Source organism: Arvicanthis niloticus, chromosome 16, assembly GCF_011762505.2.
Source record: "Arvicanthis niloticus isolate mArvNil1 chromosome 16, mArvNil1.pat.X, whole genome shotgun sequence".
NCBI lineage: Eukaryota > Metazoa > Chordata > Mammalia > Rodentia > Muridae > Arvicanthis > Arvicanthis niloticus.
This window is the reverse complement of record NC_047673.1, coordinates 14,834,152-14,856,375: the sequence shown is the minus strand read 5'-3', so window position 1 is coordinate 14,856,375 and position 22,224 is coordinate 14,834,152. Positions and strand designations below refer to the sequence as shown.

The following is a 22,224-nucleotide window of genomic DNA, read 5'->3' as shown; positions in this document are numbered from 1 at the left end:
CGTGACGTCAGGGCAGGAAGTGTTTGAGGAAGTGGCGCTGGGCTGGCTGCGTGGGGACCCCGAGTTTTCATGTCCTCAGCGGGTGTCGCTGGCGGCCCCGCGGCCCTCGGGGCAGGTGAGTCCCACGCGAGGGCGGCTCGAGGCGCGTGGATGGGCTCGCCCGGGTGCGCGCTCCGCCTCTCCCCCGGGTCTGGGGCTGCACCGCGCTCGGTGCGGAGGGGACCCGCGGGCGGGCCGGGCCGCAGCAACTTTTATTTGTTAACTAAACGGATCTCCTAGCCTCCCCAGGAAGGGCAGCAGCCGCCGCTGCTCCCCCTACTTCTTGAGCTCCAGTGTTCTCACTCTCAACTTGTCCTCTCTCCCTCCTTGCTTCTAGAGTTAGCAGGGCATCGATATGAGCTGGTCACCTTCCCTCCCAACCCAGACATGTGGGGCCTGGGAAATGAAAGAACGCCTCGGGACCGGGGGATTTGGAAACGTCATCCGGTGGCACAATCAGGTAGGGCCCTGGCACCAGGGAGGGCGGGTGAGCGTTCTTGGCGCCTCTTCTGTCCTGGCCCGGTGTGAATGGGTGGATCCCCTCCTAGCCTTGGCGTGGTCCAATGGGAGCGTCAGAAAAGGGACTGCAAAAGGGACCCGTGAGCTGCTAAACGGACTCTTAAAAACCCTAATATCCATGCCATTTAGAAGGGGGGAAAGTAAGCTGTCACTCCAAGTATTTTGAAATTGTATGTCTACTAATATTTAAACTAACAAGTAACATATTATATAGTGATAGATGCTGTAGAATACAGGCAGTGTTAAAAGATGAGAGCAATAAAAACATTGTAACTAACTTTATTTAAAATATTTTTAGTTATCCACTGATAACTCCAAGGTTTGTTTTCTCTCTCTCTCTCTCTCTCTCTCTCTCTCTCTCTCTCTCTCTCTCTCTTTCTTTCTTTTTTGTAGTGTGGCTCTGCACAAAACACCCAGTTAAGGATAATGGGTGACTGTGCTGCCCCTATAATGCTGAGTGATTTGGACTGATTTCTTTGGGTCTGATTATTATCCTCATTATTTTAGTCCTTATGTGTCCGGCGTGAGTTGCTCGTGTTATAAAGTTTTCGTTCTTCCAAGTTCTTTTGTTTGGGCTGGTGGTACGTACGCTGAAATCCTTGGCAGGACTCCCTTTAACTCACTGGTTTACTCTATGAGACTTATTTTTATCCAATTCAAGTAATGAGTTCATAATAATGACTAATAAGGACATGTTACCTGTGATGTTTCTGCTGGAGAACACTTACCTCAGGATACTTGAGTACCAGACATGATGTATAACTACCAGACTTGGGGGGTCACAGCCTGTGCCCTAAGCTGGGTCCTCAATAAGCCAGTTAAAACAGTTTAATTAATAGTGGAAAGCAAGGGGTTTCGAGGTCACATTGGGAAGAGGGGCAGACAGACAGACCCAGCAAACCTCCCAAGTCCATCTCCATGATCCTAAGATTAGATTAAGGCTCGAATAGAACACCAAGGATGTGCACATCAGCCAACCACTGGCCTACTTTTGTCATCCTGTGAGATTTTCTGAGAATGTGTTAGAAATCTGTAGACCAGAAGACAAATTCCCCCTCTGGCTGGTAGCTTTTCCTCTCCCAGCTTGAAATTTCGGGGGAATTCCCCATCTCTCTGGCATCCAATGTTCAAAAGCATCTCTTTAGAATATCTTCATTTCTGCCAGGCCAGTTACCCAGCCTCCTGAGAGACCCGTGGGGGGGGGGGGGTTCTCCAGAGGCCTATTTTTATATTTTAGGATTCCAGTATTGGGCAACACTTGGGAAACTCACCAAAACAAGAGGCCACCCTTCTAGGGAATCCTTCCTAAACAGCTAAAATCAAGGTTTTGACTCAAAATTAAGTGGTCCAGGTGAGAGACTAGCTTGTTGATGGTGGTGATGATGATGGGGAGAAATGGGCAGACTGAAGGGATATTTAGGGGTAAAAATGAACAGGACTTGGGTGGATAGAGGGATAGGGGTTGGAGTTCGGGAGGAATCTGGCAGAAGTGGTGCTGGCTGAAGAACCTGCCTGCTTAGACCTGGAAGTCCTTTACTGTCTTCATGGACTGATCTCGGGGAAGCCTGGGGGCTGCTTTGTTGCGTAGAAACAATCTTTAACACACACCTAGGATCAGAAGATGCAGCAAGCCTTCTGTTGGATGCGCCTCTGTTCCAGGGCTCTAGAGGCATGCAGCTAAAATATGCTAGCTGTACTTGGTTGGCATCAGGGGTCTTCTTGCTACTTCATGTCTTCTCTTGTCTATGGGGAAGAGAATATTGGTAGCTTTCAAGAGAAATTTCTTGAAAGAGCCTAAGTCAGAAATGAGGCTCAAGAACCCGGGTCATTGTTGCAAACCTATTACATCCCAAGATCGGGCTAGGTTTCTTACATGCTGGGTCTGTTTTGTGATACCATGAATTTTGTATCATCCTTACACTACATACATGCTTTCCTACCAGGGTTGACAACTCTAATTTCTGTTTTATAACAGAAGCTATCAGAAGCACAGAAGAGTTAGGTCATGCATAGAAAGAGGCTATGTTGTTAACATACACATCTATTCCAATCCAGAAGATATGCCCTGCTGTGGCTTCTGGTTGGAACTAGAGTTTAGGACATGCCCTGCACATAACTAGTTATTCTGTAGGTACTGTTTAGTTCTTCACAATCCATCCAAGCCATTTTGAAGCACCAAGGAAAACTAAGGGATACTCAAACATAGCAGATGACCCTGCTCCAATTCCCCGGGTTCCTGATACACATAATGTGGGCTTGACAGTCTTTGTTGCCTAGATACACCCCTAAATCTCTGGCTGAAGGCTCAGCACAAACCATTTGTGCTTCAGGTAGGCTACTGTTTGCAGCAGACCTTGAGAGACAAAGAGAGAGGAAAAAGATCCAACTCCAAGGACCTCAGCCTGCAGCTCCTTTTGAGGGTAAACCGGAGAAGGAGCCACACGTGCTCCCTACCACTCAGCACTTGGTTGGAATCCTGACTGTCACTTGCTAATTCTTGCATTTGGGTCACAACTTCTGGTGTGCATCATAGACCCTCAGTGTGACTGGAAAGACATGAGGCAAATGCACCGTGGAAACATCCCAAGATCCTTTGCAAATATCACATCATTAGTGTGCTCTAATGGGAAAGAGACTGGCAAGCCGGGGGGATCCGTGCTCACATGATAGGAAGTAGAAAACGTTCTGGTTGTTAGAAGGCAAGGGGTTATCAGTTATCCTTCCTGGGAAGTAGCGCTAAGCTTTACTGGTAAGAGCAGGGTCACTTCCGTGTGTGGAGTGTGTGATCTTGGAACTCAGTTCCCATAAGGACGTATTACGCATGGGCCTGAGCTCCATGCAGGCAAATGAAGAGAGGACACCATCCTTAATTTGTCTTTACCCACATTGAGTGAATCCTTAAAGATATGACTAGATAGATAGTCATAAAGATATGCTCGCTCGTGTAAAAACACTAATGACTAATGCTTATCAAGAGTCCTGTCATTTGCCTGCTGGATGAGGCAGCAACACCTTTAACCTGAGTGCCCACCTGAGAGGCAGAGGCAGGCCAATCTTTGTGAGTTCGAGGCCAGCCTGGTCTACAGAGATAGTTCCATGATAGCCAGGGCTACATAGTGAGATCCTGTCTCAAAACAAAAACAAACAAACAAACCCCCCAAACAGGTGCTGGCTATGCCAGGTGCTCTGTCCCTATTTTGCTGCTTGCTCAGTAGCAGGGAAAGACTTTGAGGAAACGGAACTCCATCAGGTTCTTGAGAGGAAGTGGGCTTTAGGTGGCCTGTCAGGAAAGGACACAATTGAGTGGGTAGAGCAGCGTATAAGGAAATGATAGTGCCATGGTTTGCCCAAGGCTCCCTAGGGATGAGACCCTTCATTTTCTCTTAATTGGCATCCCTGGAAGGGTTGAGTTTTTCTCCATCTGTGATAAAGAGCCAGACGCCTGGCGGCCTCAGAGCAGCAGTGTTTACTTGCCTAAGGAGGCAGCAACACCTTTATCCCGTGAGTCTGTCCTGCCCTCTGTGGGCGAGATGGGAGCCCGCTGTGTTATTTTGTGTCTGTTTCAGGGAGACTGAAAAAGCTGTAGCCCTTTATCACAGGGACAGGCTGTGTCCCCCACTTGTTATGTCCGGAATAAAGATGGATATACACCATTTTTTAAAGAAAATTATTTATTTTATTCTTTGAGGTTATAATTACATATTTCTCTCCTTTCCTCTCTCCAAACTCTGCCATATACCTACCCCTTATTCTTGTCTTTGAAATGTATGGCCTCCTTTTTCATTAATTATTGTTACACACACATTTATGTTCCTAAATACATATAAACACCTGCTCAGTCTGTGTGTGTGTGTGTGTGTGTGTGTGTGTGTTTTCAGGACTGACCACTTGTTACTGGATAACCAATTAGTGTGTTCTTCCCTGGGGAGCCTGTCTCTCCTACTCTGAGTCTTTCTCAGTCTCCCGTACTTACTTGCATAGGCCTGGGCCTCCTGGGTTGTCCCCTGTCCACATCAGCATGTCCATTGTTTTGTTCTTCATCAGCTCATGCATAAGCAGTCTAGTTAACAGGACTTTATCTGTGTAACTTCTGGCCTTGCTCGGAGAGGTATTCTCATAGCAAACCGCCTGTCCCCTGGCTCTCGCCATCTTTCTGAGACCTTCTAACCTGATTTAGAGCCTTAGGTACAGGAGTTGTGTTGTAAAGTGTTCTAGACCTTTGCTTTTTAGGTACTTATCTGAGGATTTTTGTAGGGCATATTTTGGTCCTATTTACCCCTCTTTCCCCACTGCCCACAGCTTTTACCCCACTTCCCTGGCCATCCACCTTTACTTGTTAAAAAAAAAAAAAAAGTCTAATTTGTGCCCTTCCCACTGAAGTGTGGTTGACCCCGCTGCAGAACACACCCTTAAAGAGAACCGATTCTCCCTCTCTCAGCAACTATAAACTGCCACTAGCTGCCTAGCTCTGGGTGGGACTTCCTGCCTGCCTCCCTCTCCAAGCTTGGGTTTTCCGTGGCTATCGAGCCTGTGTGCACTGTCACAACTGCTGTGAGTTCTTATGGGCAGCTTCCTTGTTTCGCCTGGGAAACACCGCCTCATTGTAGTCCCTGAGAACCTCTGGCTCTTAGACTCTGCAGAGTGATCCCCGAGCTTAGGGAGGAGGACGTGTGATACAGATGCGTCACTTAGGGCTGAGCATCCTACCCTCTTTCACCCTCTGCGCTTTGACCAGTTGTGGGTCTTCCTGTTAACTGCCATTCACTGCGAAGAAGCATCTCTATCGTGGCTGGTGCATCCGAACTTTTGACTCTCCAGCCTGTATTCCTTCTAGGCCCATTTCACACAGTTGCCCCCACACCCCTACATCCCCTGCTTTTTTCCTGAAACATTGATATTGTGGGGCAGAATCTGAGAAAGTCTGATGGCTTACTGATTGTCTCCTTATGGCACCGTTACTGGTTGAATGGTTGGTTATAAGCGTGGGTTTTCTAGAATGAAGTTCTAGGAGGAGTTGGGGAGGGGGCGTTTGTTTGTTTGGTTTGGTTTTTTGTTTGTTTGTTTTTTGTTTGTTTGTTTTGTTTTTGGGTTTCCTCTGGATCATTATGAGGTTAATCACAGGGAGTTGAGCGGCCCCTTCTGTTTTGTTTTTTGTTTTGTTTTATATAAACTGGCTTTCTAGCACCCCTGTGTGCAGTCACATTCTTTAGGCTTTATATTACACAGACACACACAAGATCTGTGTTCTTATATATAAGGCAAAGAATAGGAAACTTTCAGGACTTCCAGAAATCAGCTATGTTCCATATAGACAATAAAATCGACCCTTCCTCTTTTATTGAGAATAAAGATAATTTTTAAACCGTATTTTATGTAAGGAATCCGCTTATTAGCAAGTTGGAGATAGATATTCCTAGTTTGGTTTCTGTTGCTGTGATAGACACTATAACCAAACCCAGCTTAGGGAAGAAAGGGTTTATCTGGCTTGCATGTCTTTCACCAAGGGAAGCCAAGGCAGGAACCTGGAGGCAGGACCTGAAGCAGAGACTAGAGAAACACTGCTTACTGCCTTGCTTTCTATAGTTTGCTTGGCCTTTATAAAACCCAGGACCACCTGCCCAAGGGCAACACCATCTACAGAGGCCTGGGCTCTCCCAGGGCAACACCATCCACAGAGGCCTGGGCTCTCCCAGGGCAACACCATCCACAGAGGCCTGGGCTCTCCCAGGGCAACACCATCTACAGAGGCCTGGACTCTCCCAGGGGCAACACCATCTACAGAGGCCTGGGCCTTCCATATCCAGCTGTTAATCAGGAAAATGCCCCCAGGCTTCCCTGTAGACAATTAGCTGGGGACAGTTCTTCAGTTAAGGTTCCCAGATAAAACTCTAGCTTATATCAGATTGACAAAAAATACAGATTTAACCAGCACCAAGATAGAATTCAGGCCCAGTCTGGTTTTCCAAACTCGGATTCTTGATCTGGGGATCCAGGTCAAAATGAAATAATTTATTGCTGTGTGAATTTTCCTGCCGATGGACACGTTCCAGGGTTCATAGTTCATGAGCAAAAATAATAGACAATTGTGTAAGGAAAGGTTTGTTTCTATCTCAGACATCCCTAGGCCTTAGAAGTTAGGGTTCCCCTGCCGTAGGGCTAAGCTGAGCTGACACAGACAGTTCTAGTCTCTGTTAGCTGAGTCTAAGTTTGGAGGTTGAAGGCTGTTCTCACATCTTCATTCTTCCTGTCAGTCTTCATTATATAGGTTATCTTGGCTCCTGGGTTGAGCCTGCTAATAACTGCGTCTTATGTTCTGACATTGGGCAAGAGATTACAGTTGCTCAATGTGCAGTTTTAGGAAGTTCCCTAAATCACAGTGGACCTGACCCTTTGTTGTGGTGTTTGTAGAGAACATCCCCCTTCCCAAAGGGCATCCACACCTTACTCTCCTGAATCTGTGACTCTGCATGGCAAGGGAGGATCCGGGTGCCTGTCAGCCGGCCTCAGATTGGAAGGTTGTCCTAGCTTAGATAGCGGTGGGCCCAGTGTCATACTGGGGTCCTGAAAAGTCAGAATGGAGGCAGGAGAGTCAGTGTGGAACTAAGAGTAGGTAAGAAAGATCCAACTGGATATTGCTGGGTTTGAGGATGAGGAAAAGGGTCTAAGCAAAGGAAAATGCCCAGGCTTGGCCTGCAAGAGGTCATAGGTGATCTCCCAAAGCCTGTAGAAGAGAACACAGCTCTGTTGACAACTTGATTATTGACAAGGGAAACTCACTCAGACTTGTGATGTGCAGAACCGTAAGATGTATTTGTGTTGGTTTAAGCAACTAGGCTTGTGGCTGCTTCATTACAACAGAACAGGAAAACAACGCACCGCTCCATGTATTAAAGCGAGATGTCTAAAGCAGACTCTTTAGTCTCTGAGTATAAACTCTGTCACCCTCGGGTAGCACAGCAGGACATGTAGCATCTTTATGTAAGCACAGAACCACCAGAGTACTGGCTATCGGAGTGTCTGGACCAGAGATCCTCTGCAGTGAGCTTGCCCCCTCCCCCCACCCACTTCTGCTCATCTGCAGAACTCTGCTTTCCCCAAGTCTAGGCTCTCTTAGAGATTCTACCTGACTAAAGGCCAGTGGAGAGTTCTTGAGTCTGGGTAATCTATTTTTAATGATAATAATAACTTTACTTACTCTCTGTGTGTGTGTGTGTGTGTGTGTGTGTGTGTGTGTGTGTGTGTGTGTGTGTGTGTGTTTTGAGACAGGGTTTCTCTGTATAGCCCTGGCTGTCCTGGAACTCACTCTATAGACCAGGCTGGCCTCGAACTCAGAAATCCACCTGCCTCTGCCTCCCAAGTACTGGGATTAAAGTCGTGCGCCACCACTGCCTGGCTAACTTTACTTACTCAAGTGAATCTTCCAATCATTTGGGAAATAAATTAATATAGATTTTTCTTAGGTGGCCACGTTTCTCTTAAATATATTTTTCATGCCTTATTTGACAATTTTGTACACATACATACTATTTCTGGAGCATGTTCACCCCATTACCTTCTCTTATCCCTCTTCCCACTAACCCTTTCTTGTCAACTTGTCCTCCCGCCCGCATGTCCTGCAGGTGTGTGGCCCCTTGGGTTTAACTAAGGTTGCCTACGTGAGTCTGGGCGGGAGTTAGGCTGATTGCCTTGTAAGGCTGAGGTCAAGGTTCCTGTGATTTCAGACAGGGGCTCACTCTCACTTAAAGACATGTTTTCCACTGTGCCATCACAAAGGTCTCTACATGAGAACATTGAGATATTATCATGGCTGCCCGTAACCCCATCAGCTTCTCCCCAGTCCACCTCTTAATCCTGTTACAACAGTAATTTAAGTGTCAACACTCTAACCTCAGTATTCGGCATTAGTGGGATTTGCTGTTGATGAATCCACCCTAGAACTGGGCAAAAACATAAATGAGTCCAAACACTGACAGGAAGTGAAACCAAGAGAGAGCAGTTCCAGTCAGTTTGAGACTAGGCAGACAAGTTGGAAGCTCAAGGTCTCGCGGTATGGTGTTTCCCGAGCTGTGGCTTCTGAGAGTGTCCGTTGATTAGGAGAATGTTTCTCTAGTATGGTCTCTCACTCCTGAAGACCAGAGATGGACTTCTCCCTGGGTTCAGCTGTGTAGCCACAGTGACTCACTCAGCAGCCATAGGGGACACAGCATTAGAAGGAAATCAGCTCTTTAGAAAGAGCCTCAGAATCCGGGCCAAAAACCGGATTCTAAGAGACAAAGAAAAGGAAAGGAGGGTCCTGGGGCAGACCCCAGTTAGCGACGCCTCCTCCCATGGGCGGCCCTGTGGAGGCTGTTGAGGTCACAGGAGTGGATCTGTAGCTGCAGCATGGATGAACTCTGAAAACGTGTCCTTAAGTGAGCGTGTCTGTCTAAAGTTACACACGTGTGACTTGTTTTACACGGAATGTCCGGAGCATGGACATCTGTACAGACAGAAAGTAGATGGGTGTTGTCTAAGGGTTGGTGGGAAGTGGGGCTTGTAGGTAGGAGCCGTTCCAGGATCGGTTGTAATTTTGGTTGTACAGTTAGAATATACCAGAAAAGTAGGCACGGATGTAAGTGCATCTTAGCTTAAGCAGTAATTGTTGATTAAAAACAGATTCTGAGAATATTTTAGAGGTTTTGTAATGGTTGTGCTCTTGCATTAGAGTGGTAATGACCACCCTCATTTCTGGAGTTTTCAGTCTTAATCATCCATTTCAGGGTTGATTTCTTGATCTGTGATCACATTAGATCATCCCTTGTGTTTGGAGCCTTCCATTTTCCTTCTCTTACCAGGTAGTCCCAGTTCTGGCCATGTGGGTGACTCTGAGGCACTGGTGCGTATGGACGCTGATGGCAGTCACCTGCTTGTCCTGCCAGGGTCCTCTGCATGGTGGTTGAAGTCCCACTCGTTACTGTATGAATTGCACACACAGGATTTAGGGTTCTTTTCATAAAATGTACAAGTGCAGAAGTGGTCTGTGGGACCTCTCGGACTTCCTTCATGGGGCCAACAGTATTATCTATGATGATTAAAGTTGACTTTGAAGGTCTTTGGAGGTTTTAGTCTTTTGTCTTTTGCTTTTTACCTATGGGAGCAGAAATCTTGTTCTGTATGGAAAATAACCCACCATCAGTTTTGAATGAGTGGGGGGTGGTTGTTTGTTTTTTTAAATATTTAGCAAGCAGACGTGAAAGAACAAATAGCAAACAGCAGACAGGTAGACAGACAGACAGACAGACAGACAGCAGAGCAGCTTCCAAGTGGGCGCTTAGACCATTCATGGAGAGCATTCAGGTGTAGTTCAATTGGCAAAGCATCATGCATCAGGAATCCACTGGGGAAGCCCTTGCTGAATTTGCCATGCTAAAGGTCTCAGATAAGAGATCTCCAGGCAGAAGATATCATGCTTCCCATGGATAAACTTCTGCCTTCCTGCTCCCGCTACAAGTATTTTTATACTGTGCAAGACACTGTAGTCATCTCTGTTGGGGAGGATTTCTTTCCAGCTGTTCTCAATGGCGTCACTGTAAACAGGGTACTGATGCTACTGTCTGCAGTCACACCTGCCACTGGTGGTTCCAGGACACCTGACACCAGGGCCTCTCTCTGATGCCACTGCCCAAATCACAGGCTCAGAACCCTCCTCTACTACATGTTCCCATGGACTCCTTTGTGTACCAGCAAAGAGATACCTGTTAACCTCAGGAGCCAGTCATTAGTCACAAAATAATGACTTTTCCAGTCAATAAAGAGACCTCAGTGTTGTTAAGGATGTAGTTCATGGTAGAGGGCTTGCCCAGTGTTCACAAAGCCTTAGCTAGGTTTGGTCCCCAGCACCATATAACATGGGTGCAGTGGTCCATGCACACCTATAATCCTAGCATATGGTAGGATGGGGTCAGGAGGATCAGAAATCCAGTGTCCTCATTGTAGCCATAGTGAATATTGGTCTAGCCTTGGATACATTCGACCATTCTAAAGTAAATATGTATGTAAATAAATAGCGAAGCCAGGCTTTAGGAGAGTATATGTACTCTGCTCAGGACTGTGCTCTTGTCAGGCACTTGCTATGGGCTTCCTATCTATATGACATGGCTACATCTTTGTCTTCATTACAGTCCTGAACTGTAGCAGGTCAGTATTCCTGTTTCATAAATAAAGGCACAGTCTATATGTAGTTTGCTCCAAGGATACAGAGCAGGTGAAAGAAAGTTGGAACTTGAGCTGTCCTGTGTCCCATTGACTGCACTATGTTTGTCTTCTCTCCAAAGAGAAAGGAAAAAAACAACAACAAAAAAAAACTCTTACATGAGACAAGGGAGACACTCACTGTGCCAATAGTAAGTTGAATCACACAGAAGTGCCATTTGTATATGCGAAACAGACCAGTCATCAGCAGGGCTGTGTGGATTAACCTGGCATTACCACTGCAACCCTTGGTGTATAGAGAGAGAAGTCCTGGACAGAAGTGCTACAGGGTTTGCTGGAGGAGTCAGAAACAGAGCAAGATTGGAAGGATTTGTGTTCCCTCGATGGGTAGATGCAGCAGGAAGATGGGCAAGCGGTGATGTGAGGGTGGGGAAGAAGACAGACAAACAGATGGACCAGGTGTCCAGCTGTTCTGCAGGACACCTGTGTGGCCAGTGGGGTTCTGTGGTGGTCATATATCTGCTTGTTACTTGTTCTGATGCCTGGTGTGCCCTTTCTGTAGGTGACAGGTGAACAGATTGCCATCAAGCAGTGCCGACAGGAGCTCAGCCCGAAGAACAGAGATCGCTGGTGCCTAGAGATCCAGATCATGAGAAGGTGAAGGCCTGGGCCCACATCCGGGGAGGCCATGTCCACAGCTCTGTGATCCTGGAGCGAAAACCACAGCTCGTCCTACTTGCTCTGTCAAGAAAAGAACCCCTAAGTGTCTTCCATCGGAACATTGCCCACGCTATCCAGATAGGTCGCTGTCCTGGAGACTTCTAAAGGAGTAACATTTAAATACTACATTGAGCTTTGTAGTCAGTTTGTTACATTAAATGTAAGACAGCCATCTTAGCCATGGTGGTGTGCTTCTATAGGACCAGTTACTTAGGAGGCTGAAGACAGGAGGAATAGTTGAGTCCAGGAATTTGAGACCAGCATAGGCAATGTAAGACACTGTGTCAAACATCACTTAACTGGTAATTTAATTAAAACAGTCAGCATGATAAGTTTTGATTTGTCAGCAAAAATCTTTGTTTTCCCTATGTTTCTAATTCCAGAGTGGCATGTGACTCTGCACTGTGTGCCCTCTGTGGATATTCACCCAGTGTGGACACAGGATCTTTCAGGCCTGGGTGGATGCTGTCCTCCCACCTGCTGGGACCTGTAGTAGCGAGCACTCTGAGAGTTAGCTTGAAGAAGTCAAGCAGATGCTCCCGTTGCTCACGTCCCTCATTTTTAAAATTAGGTTTGGCTGCACCTGTGTCTGTGTCTCACATGCCTGCCTGGTGCCTGAGCAGGCCAGGAGGGGCGCCTGGATCTGCTGGAACTGGAGTTTAGAGATGGTTGAACTCTGCCACATGAGTGTTGGGACTCAAACCCAGGACCTCTGGAAGAGCCCAGAGGTCTTACTTGTGGAATCATCTCTCCAGACCTCTCTGTTCACGTCTTACACAATGAGGAAGAGCAGTGTCTCCTTCGATGAATGTCCACACGCATGCCTGTGCCAACCTTTTCCCTTAAATGGCATCAGGTACCTGTTGCCACGTATTAAAGCAGTCTTACATACACTGAAAAATTGAAATAAGGCACTTTAAGGACAATTAAATGATGTGTGATATGATGTACTTGTAGGGTATTTGAGTTCAGAGGGCTGAGGAAGGCTGGGTAAATCTTTGTTAACTTACTAGAGTGCCAGGTAAGTTTCTCATTCCTGGACCCCCATCATCTCCTGTGTAGTTACTAAGAATACCTTGTCATTTTTTGCCTTCATTGGAAGGTGAGATTGGCTGAGACATGGAATCAGAGGGAAGGATTTGTGCTGAAGCGCAGATGTTTATTGGTTTCCCCTCTTTCTAGGCTGAACCATCCCAATGTGGTGGCTGCCCGGGATGTCCCAGAGGGGATGCAGAACTTGGCACCCAATGATTTGCCTCTGCTGGCCATGGAGTACTGCCAAGGAGGAGATCTCCGAAGAGTGAGTCTTCTGGGGTTGTGGGACGTAGGTCCATTTGGGGCGCTCTGGAACACTGGGAGGGGGAAAGGGAGAGAACTTTTACCATCATCCAGAAGCTCAAAGAGTCAGTGGACTGACTTCACCTACTCAATCTCCCTCTTCTATGCCTTCTTTGGAGTGATTTCTGTACGTGTAAATCAAAAGGCTGAGTCACAAGTGCCCACAAGAAAGCTGAAGAAGGGTTGTGTCACATGGTCACTAACGTGACAAGGAAAAGTTACCAGCAGGCATGGGCCACAGGAAGAAACTGACTGAGTCTCACTCTTTCCCTTTGGCATGTCAGGGCCACTGCAAGCTTTGGGGCTTGGCGTCACCACTGTCCAATGGGGAGAAACTTTCTTCACAGACATTACAGTGCCTCACAGAATCACAGAGGGCAGGAAGGAAGCCAGCTTAGTCATCAGAGAGCAGGGCTACAGTTTCAGACCCTCCTGACTCACCTGCAGGGCTTTCCCTTTCCCTCTCCTGTCCTATCTTCCCTGCTCTAACCCCATACTGGACAGGGGGTGTCGGCCGTTCTCCCTGGTCACAGGGGCAGTTCTGTGTGCCACCCAGATAGATGCTCCTTATGCTTTTATAGGGGGTCTGATTTATGGTTTCAACAGATAGGCACCCAGAGAGAGTTCCTACACTGCGGGTGGATGCTGTGGCCCAGAGACACTAAGTAGGTAAAGCCCTAGCTGCGTGCAGCTGTAGAGTAGAGAGAGCCTGGATCACAGATAATCTCATGTGCAGGCATCTTGCTGTCTGTGAACCTGGGTCATGTCAGTTTTGAGAAAACTAAACTCTCCAAGTGGGTTGTTCTGTATCTGTTCTTCTGATAGCTCCATTCAGCTCTGTGCTCTGAGAGAGCCACAGCCCATGGCTTGGCCACCCCTTCACACCTCTCTTAACACTTCAGTTTCCCAGACTTACGTCATGCGCCGTGCTCTTCCTTCACCCAGGACTTTCGACTCATTTTATAAAGAGAAAGTTTCCACGAGTGACTGTGCTGCTGTAGGGTTGGGCGTGTCCTGAGAGTGACATAGTGTAGTTGGGGACAGGATGTGCCCCATGAGTAGGTTGATAACAGAAGAGAAGCGGAGAGTTTGACCACCCAGTGATTCTCCTGTTTCCGATCTTTGGCGGTCATCCAGTTACTAACTGTGGGTTAACAGGAAATGCAACGGTGCTGTCTTAGGCAAGGACTTCAGACTGGAGTGGGTGGGTGCAACCAGGTGACAGGGTGCTCGGAAACGCAGGGGAGTCATACACTTGCGCTTTTAGACAGCAAAAAACTCGTAAGCCAGGGGAAAAGATGATGGAAATTTCAGCATGACTCTTGGCATGAGCTTCAGTGTGATCTAGGGAGAGGCAGGATGTGACTGCATAAAGGACCTCTGTCACTTCTGGCACTTCTGGCACTGGGGAGAGGGTCTTGTTGCCCAGAGTGCCTGCGAGCTTCTTCCCTTTCTTCCCTAAATAAGGTAGCCTGTGTTTTTCTTTTCTCAAAAGTTCAACATCTGTATTATCTCTTGCACAGTGGTCCTCAGCCTTTCTAATGCTACGACTCTTTGGTACCGTTCCTCATGTTTTCGTGACCCCCAACCATAAGATTATTTTCACTGCTATTATTTTGCTAGTTAGCTAAACTAGTGGCTTTAGGCAGACTCTGTGAGAGGTCATTAACACCCCCCAGAGGGGTCACGACAGTCATTTAGAGCCACTGTCTTAGATAGGCTTGACCAGCGCATAGTAAATTTCAGAATGAGAGTTCATTTCAAGGCTTAAGTCCGCCATGCTTAGCTTGTACCCGTAGTGCAGCAATGGGGGAGTTAGGGAAGGAGATTCTTCAAATTTGAGATCAACTGCGGAAGTATGGCAAGACCTTGTTAAAAACAATACAAAATCCCCAAACAGACCAAAACCGTAAGAGTCAACTGTATGGTACAGACGTCGGGTGCTCTGGGATGTTCGTGGATTTGAGTATTAATCACCACAGCTGACACACAGCAGCACGTCGAGCCCCTGGACAAGCTGAAGAGCCAGAAACGCAAAGGGTTCAAAGTTCACTTCACTAATTACACCTCTGCCTCCCAGCTGTGTGTGCCAACTGATAATGGCTCCCCCGTCTCAGCTTCTTCACCTCAGAGGGAGCGGTGGGACTCAAGGCACGGATGCTGGGGAAGCAGGTAGAATCCTCTTCCAGGCACGTAGCAAGTGCGCATTCTACTTAGTGAATTGTCCAAAGGGAGACCGAGTTAGCAGAGTGGCCAGAGGTGGCTTTGGTGAGTCTTTCTGCACCAGTCCTTTTTGCAGGAGTCTCAAGAGCAATCTTGATTGCTATTGACATTTGACCCTGGCTCGTCCTCCAGACGTAAGGCTGTGGTGAGGCTGACTCAAATACTTGGTGCCAGGGCCAGGGAGGTGACGCCATGGATGCCCACAGGCTGCTGCCTCACTGACCCAGGAGCAATCCCTGCCAGTACGACTGCTCCAGTTGCCTCCAGCCAGCTCCCCTGGAGCCCTGGAGCTGTACCAGCACTCATCTGTCTGACTGGCAGAAGACACTGGTGGGCTTGTCAGGGCTGTGTGACGCTCCACACTGACAACATCTCTCATGTTTCCTGCAGTACTTGAACCAGTTTGAGAACTGCTGTGGCCTTCGGGAAGGAGCCATCCTTACCCTGCTGAGTGACATTGGTAAGTCCCGCCCTAGAAACAAGGCCACGCCCTTTCTTCCAGGTAGATGTGCAGTTCCCTGAGAGCCCAGTAGGGCACAGAGGGAATTGTTTGTGTCCTGTGGTCTCTACAGAGGGTGTGGTGAGGTATACAGACAGCCTAGTGCATTAAGGGGGCCAGCTAGGCTGGTTAGAACTGTAGTGGACTCTAGTTCCTTCCTTTCTAAGTCACGCATGACTGTGCTCGGAGGGAGAGACTTCCTTTCCCATTATAGAGCTCCAGTCCCACCTTCCTGGAACAGCCAGGGAAGTAGTTCGTCATCTGGACAGCTTCACCCATGGGTGGTGAAGTTTTCTACCCCCACACTGGCAGTTGTTTGCCAATCACAGGCATAGAAAAATCCACTCCTGTTTAATACACTAGAACTATGAGTGTCCCTAGCTGCGGGTGCTTTTGGCATCCTGAGAAGGCTGGCATCAGGGAGGAGAGCCCCCTGGGCCTGCAGGGGAAGGTGCTGTCTCCTAGATCCTGCAGCTCCAGTGCAGACAGAACTGGGACTCTGATGCTCAGCTCTGCCTCTCACCTAGAGAAGCTAATACTAAAAGTGCCACAGAGCTTGCTCGGGGCTTTAAAATTGATGGGGACGGGGATGGTGGTGGTGATGGTGATGATGATAGATGGATGGATGGATGGATGGATGGATGGATGAAGAGATAGATAGACCATGATGGATGATGACGATGAATGGTATGGGGTGATGGTGGTGGTGGTGATGGATGGTATGGGGTAGTGATGATGATGAAGATGATGGATGGATGGATGGATGGATGGATGGATGGATGGATGGATGGATCATGATGGATGATGACGATGAATGGTATGGGGTGATGGTGGTAGTGATGATGATGAAGATGATGGATGGTGATGATGTCGTTTTCCAAGGTTGGTGGTACAAACTGATAGCTTGGACTCTAAGGGTCAGAGTTCAGTTTTATCCTTGAATATATGTTCCTCATTTTGGAGAATGACTCCATTTTCACCCCTCCCCCACTTTGTTCTTTTCAACTTGTACACATGATTTGTTTACTCAAACTTTGTTTTTCCAATGCAGAACATTTGAAATAACGCAATGACATCATATGCCCTTCCCTTAGATTTTCCAGTCACTAGCGTTTACCCCACGCATGCGCTGTGTTCTCTAACCTCGAAGTTCTCTCACCTTCCAGAAACTTAGCCCATGTGGCTGCTGCCTCTTATGCCACTTCTTTGGGTAGAGGGGAGGCAAAAGGGCTGTTGGAAGAGGTGGGGACTGGGGTCAAGCAACCAAGTATTTAAGGCTGAGGTCTAAGCAGTCTGGCATGTACATTATATTGTATAATATCCTCCTTTCCCTGCATCATACCGCTTCCTTGTGAATGAAGTCCCCTGGAGGGCTAGGTGATGTTAATACAGGCTTTGTTGACTGAGCAGCCACCTCTTGGCCTCTGACTACCCCCCCCCCGTGTGTTGTGTATGTGTCTGTGAGAAGGGCTCTGTCTGTATACCTGCAGGATCTAACCCACAGGTCTAGAATTCCACTTCTGTTCGTGGTACCAGGCCTCATTCTCACCCACCCATGTTGCTTAGATGTTTACTTGATTGCATCTCTTAAAATCAGCAGCCAAATTGCTAATTTGCTCGTGTTGGATTGGGTTGAAGGCAGGCTAGCAGTTCGGGGGTGGGTTGTTATCTTGTCTCCAAGGGCACCGTTCGCTTCCTCTTGGTTATAGCGTCCTCCAGTTATCTTTCTCTGATATTATTCTCTGAAACATTTTTCCCTCTACGTAGTAGCTTACTTATACGTCTATCACATAGCTAATAGACGTCTCTAAATGGAACTGGTAGCTCACACCAGTGGCCCTAGTACTTGGACAGTAGAGGCAAGAAGATTGCTGTGAATCTGAGGGTAGCCTGGGCTACAGTGGGAACCCTGTCTCAAAGGTGCAAAAATAAACAGTCCTTCCCACGTGGTGCAGGTGGGACCCGTGGCCTCACACATGCTGGGCAAACGCTCTCCCGTGGAGCCAGACTTCTTAAAATCACAGCCTCTCGTCCCTGCTTCCTCTCTAGCATCCCGAGGAGCACATGTCACCTTGTCTGTGGACACTTGTAAGATCAGTATGTCCCAAGAGGAATTAATATATGTAAGTACTCACTTTTCCCTCTAACTGGACATCCCTGTATTCATACTCCCTTCTTACGAACCAGTTCTTCCTCTGGTTAGCCATGTGACCTGAAATATGGGACTCAACTTTCAGGATGTTTCAGAAGCTCTTAGCAAGGTGCTCCTCCTAAAACGGAAAAACAGTAACTGGTGCAGTCTCCTTTCTCCTTCCCCCCCAGCGGGACCCTGAAAACCCTGAGTCCCTACTGTGATTTATGAATGAGGTTGGAGCCAGCAAACCCAACAGGTGGGAGTCGCCCTTCCTGGAAACAGTGATCCATCTTCCCCAGACCCACTTCTAACCCAGCCATTGCTGGGATGCATTCCTATCCTCTGACTCTGTTTGAAGTTGCTGATAAATTTCCATTTTACTTGCATACCTCACCCCATTTCTGGTTTGGTACAAGGCCCATCAGATTTATTCCCTTTGTAACTGTCTCCTAAGTCAGCCCAAAAGCTTTACTTGGAGCGGCTCAGCTAACACAACCATTCTGTGTCCTGAGCACATTTTGTCCTGAGTGCGACCCTAATCCATGATGTCACCACAGCTCCTCCCTGCCTGGTTGACGTCACTTAGTTATCAAGCCACACTCTTGGCCACAGGGTCCCAATTCATTTCCTTCTCATTTGGGTTAAATTTATTTGCCCCTCATCTCTGGGCCCTGATTTCTTAGGACACCCACACAGGGCATCATCATGGTACCAGATACAGATTCTTGCAGTGAGTTTTAAGTTGCCAAACACAGCTCCAGTAACTTGTACATCAGAGAACAGGCAGACGCAAATGAAGCCTGCCTCCTGTGCCAGAGCAAGCCTGTCAGATCTGTGCCTTCTACTGACAGGAGAACCTGGGACAGATGTAGACTTCTGCTATTATGACCCTGAAATGGCCTATGGGGGTTACAGTTCCACTAAGCAGTCTTGTTTATTGTCCTTTAGAAAACATTGAAGTGTTTTCTTCCTCCCAGTGAAGTAGCAAATTCCCAAGTGAACAGGCAGGTGGCTGCCCTCTTTGTCCTACCACAGAGCCTTGGTCAGTGAGCCCAGTCTGTCACTGACCTCATGATCCTCCTGCCTCGGCTCCCAGAATGTCAGACTACAGATGTATTGCATATGCCCCAGGTCACGCCCCATCTTCCACATGGCCTTCTTTTTTTCTTCATCCTCCTCCACCCCATCCCATTCTCCTTTCTCATACCTGGACCAGCGGGCTCTGCTTCACTCTACTCCGGTCTTGCCTGCCTGGCTCCCTGAGCATCTTTATCGACTGGATCTTCCCTGAGTCTGTTCTCTAGCCTGAACTCTGTATCTGTATCTGCAGAGTGGATCTGGCTTAAAGTCACTCCCAAACTGAATCCTAGACTTCTTATTTTAAAAACTTGATCCTTTTGTCATATCCATGTTTCTGCCTACCCAGACATGAGTGTCAAGTTTAAATCTCATCTTTGGGGTCAGCAGTTAAGAATACTTTACTCTTTGGAGGAATCCAGAATTGGATCTCAGATTTCATGTGGTGGCTCATAATCATGTGTAGCTCCGGTTCCAAGGTTCCAAGAGGTTCTAAAAACCTTCTGGCCATCATCAGCACCAGACATGCACCTGGTACATATATGAACATGCACACAAGATACCCAAAATTAAAAAAAAAAAAAAAATCTGTAAAGCTCATCTTTCCCTGTTGCTACTTCATACCCTCCTTACTCTGCCTGCCTGAGAGGACACTAAAGGACATTAAAACACTCTCCAAATTGAGCTGCCCTGAAGTTCAGTCGGTAGAATGCTTGCCTGGTATGCGTGATGCCCAGGAACTCATAAACTGGTGTGTTGGCACGTGTCCCAGTCTGGGGGTGGGGGGATAGGGATCTGGAATTTAAAATCATCTTCAGCCACAGAGCAAGTTTGATGCCAACCTGAGCTAGGGACCAGAGGGCCTGTCTCAAAACAGGCAAACCAAAAAAATAAGAATAGTGGCCGCCAAATCCAGTATGTCTTTCAGGTCAGAGCCTTTTCACCCTGCCTGTCCCCACTGCCTCCAACAATACATTGTCACAGCTAGTCTTTGTCAGGGCCCCATGCTGGCTTTTGCTAATCCATTTTCAGAAGGGCACTTTCTGCTGTGCCTGAACTCACTGTGCAGCCCAGACTGGCCTCAAACTCACAGTAGCCCCTCACCTCAGCTCCCGAGTCCTGGGGTTACAGACGTGCATTACTGTGCCTGGCTGAAGGGTACTTTTCTCACTGTCTGCTCCAGACCCCTTCATCCGTATGTCTCCAAGTGTAGTAGCCAGGATCTAGTGCACAGGGTCCCCAGAGCCATTCATTCCCCTGCTTGGTCTGTACTTGCCCCCCCTCCCCCTTGGGTGCTATTCCCACATCACACCAGGGACTCTCAGCTTTCCCACCCTTCAGGGATAGCCTTAGGTTTTGCTTGTCACTCTTGATTTCCCTCACAGAATCCTGCTCTTCATGGTCACTGAGCAAAGAAAAGGATGATTCTGCACTTTGATCTTAATGTTTGGTCTTCCTCCTTCTGCCCTGTTTGTTAGTCATAAAACCTATTTTAATCCAGAGAGCTTGAACCAGACTAAGTTTGCCTTACCTGAAAAGTCCATCAGCAAGCTGGCAACTCATGGCAGGCTCACCATTTTAATTAATAACACAGACATTCTCATACTGGTCCACCCATTGGTTAGCTTTCTGCATCCTTCTGCTTCGCCTCCCTCTCTTTCTTCCTTCTGCTCCTTGTCTTCACCCAGGCGCTAAGATGCAACCCCAGCCCCTGTGTGTTTGTTTTTGCCTTTTCTTGTTCTTCTGATTTCTGACCCCCCAAATTTTCTGGTTCGTTTGTCTTTCCATTTCTTCCCAGCGCAACATAGCCCTTAGAAGCACCCTTAAAAGAGCTTAGCCCCTCTCAGCACTCAAACTGAGCAACGGGGTTTCATAGGCAAGCCCCTTCTAAAACTCTCCTCTTTACCGAAGCCTGGCTGCTCTTACCTGTTTCTTGACTTGTCGTTTACCATCTGAAAAACATGGTTTGGAATCCAGGTCGCATCCTTCCTGTAAACCCAGGGAGATCCTAGGTGTAGACCTGGGCACCACCCTGACAATTACAGTGATGCTCTCTGCCTGCTACAGGTACTGCACCCGGGTCTCTGCAGAATCCATGCTACAGTAGGCCAAGGTGTAGTCCAGAGAGCTGTTCCAGTGCTGCGGACGAAACCCAGGAACTAATGCCTGCTAAACCCAATAGTGTTGTCTAAAAACGGGTGTTCCAGCTCGTTTCTCTAACTAGAGCATGAGAAGTTAAACTTTGATGTGTTGTGATTTTCAGTTTTTATGGGTATACTCTATCACTACATCCAAGGGTTTAGAACTTTTTAATAAACTTCCAGACACAGCAGTTTTTTTGTCCCAACATTGCATGTCTCATCTAGTTTAAACCAGTTTAGGTTCTTTTGAGAGTAAGAGTGTTGATCGGCTTCCTGACACTGTTCCTAAGGGAATGTTTGCAAAATGCACAATCAGACTGCCTCCAGCTCATTGTACAGTCAGGCTGCTTACAGGTCATTGAAGGCCTGTGTTTCAAAAGATGTTTGAAGACCTTGCCGCTCAAACCTTGCCTCTCAGAATGCTTGCTATTTTAGCCACCTAGGGCCTACTCAGTCCAAGAAAGCACTTAGAATTCTACCTGTCTGATTCCTTTAATTCCAGCACTTAGGAGGCAGAGGCAGGCAGATCTCTGTGAGTTCGAGGCCAGCCTGCTCTACAAAGCGAGTCCAGGACAGTCAGAGCTTGTTACACGGAGAAACTCTGTCTTGAAAAACAAAGCAACAAACAAACAAACAGCAACAAGAATCCTGACATCTTTGGCTTTCATGTGCATGCACATCATTTATGTGAACACATACACTACACACATACTCTAAAGAATTGCCCAGTATAATATGGATCTGTCATAATTTAACTAGGTATTTCTTGATTATAACTAAATTTCAGCTTATTTCTCTAGCTGTTACTCTACGTTGTGCAATATCCGTATATGTGTGTTATGCTGTTTTGGGAGAAAGACCTTTTGAGGCAGATTCTCCATGCTTACCTTGAACTCCTGGTCACCCTGCAATTCCTGAGTCCTGAATTACAGGCACTACCACATCCAGATTTTCTTCCTCTCCCCTTTTCAAGATCCTGGGGGTTAAACTCAGGTTCTTGCTCATAGCAGGCAAGCATTCTGCCATGAGCCACTTTCCTAATTCCCTTCCCCTTTGTGATGTGAAGAAAGATTGAACTCAGCTCTGCTAAGCATCGATGTTTTCAATTTTGTAAGCTAGTTTTTCAGAGGCAGAAACTGCAGTAAAAGCCAGATAGATAGATAGATAGATAGATAGATAGATAGATAGATAGATAGAAAGAAAGAACACACTCGTGCTCCCCCCAGCAGTGTGGCGGAACCCTTGTTGCTTCAGTCTTTGATGTCAGCATGAGCAGCTGTTCACTACCTTGCTTGCCATTCATATTCCATTTTTGAGACAGAGTTATCTTTCCTTCACCTTCC

The 22,224-nt window shown here is 47.3% G+C and overlaps 1 protein-coding gene across 4 annotated transcripts in view; it reads left to right on the top strand.

Moving 5' to 3' along the window:
* Ikbkb (inhibitor of nuclear factor kappa B kinase subunit beta) overlaps window positions 1-22,224 on the top strand; it is a 50,772-nt gene continuing 28,548 nt past the window's right edge. For 2 of the 4 annotated variants that reach the window (XM_076913903.1, XM_076913904.1), the window contains exons 1-6: window positions 1-115; window positions 377-499; window positions 11,312-11,406; window positions 12,041-12,325; window positions 12,652-12,769; window positions 15,421-15,490. In XM_076913903.1, coding sequence (XP_076770018.1) covers window positions 395-499; window positions 11,312-11,406; window positions 12,041-12,325; window positions 12,652-12,769; window positions 15,421-15,490 — 673 coding nt within the window. In that variant the 5' untranslated portion in view covers window positions 1-115; window positions 377-394. The remainder of the gene's footprint in view (window positions 116-376; window positions 500-11,311; window positions 11,407-12,040; window positions 12,326-12,651; window positions 12,770-15,420; window positions 15,491-22,224) is intronic. The other 2 variants (XM_034520294.3, XM_034520295.2) reach the window with 1 other exon arrangement.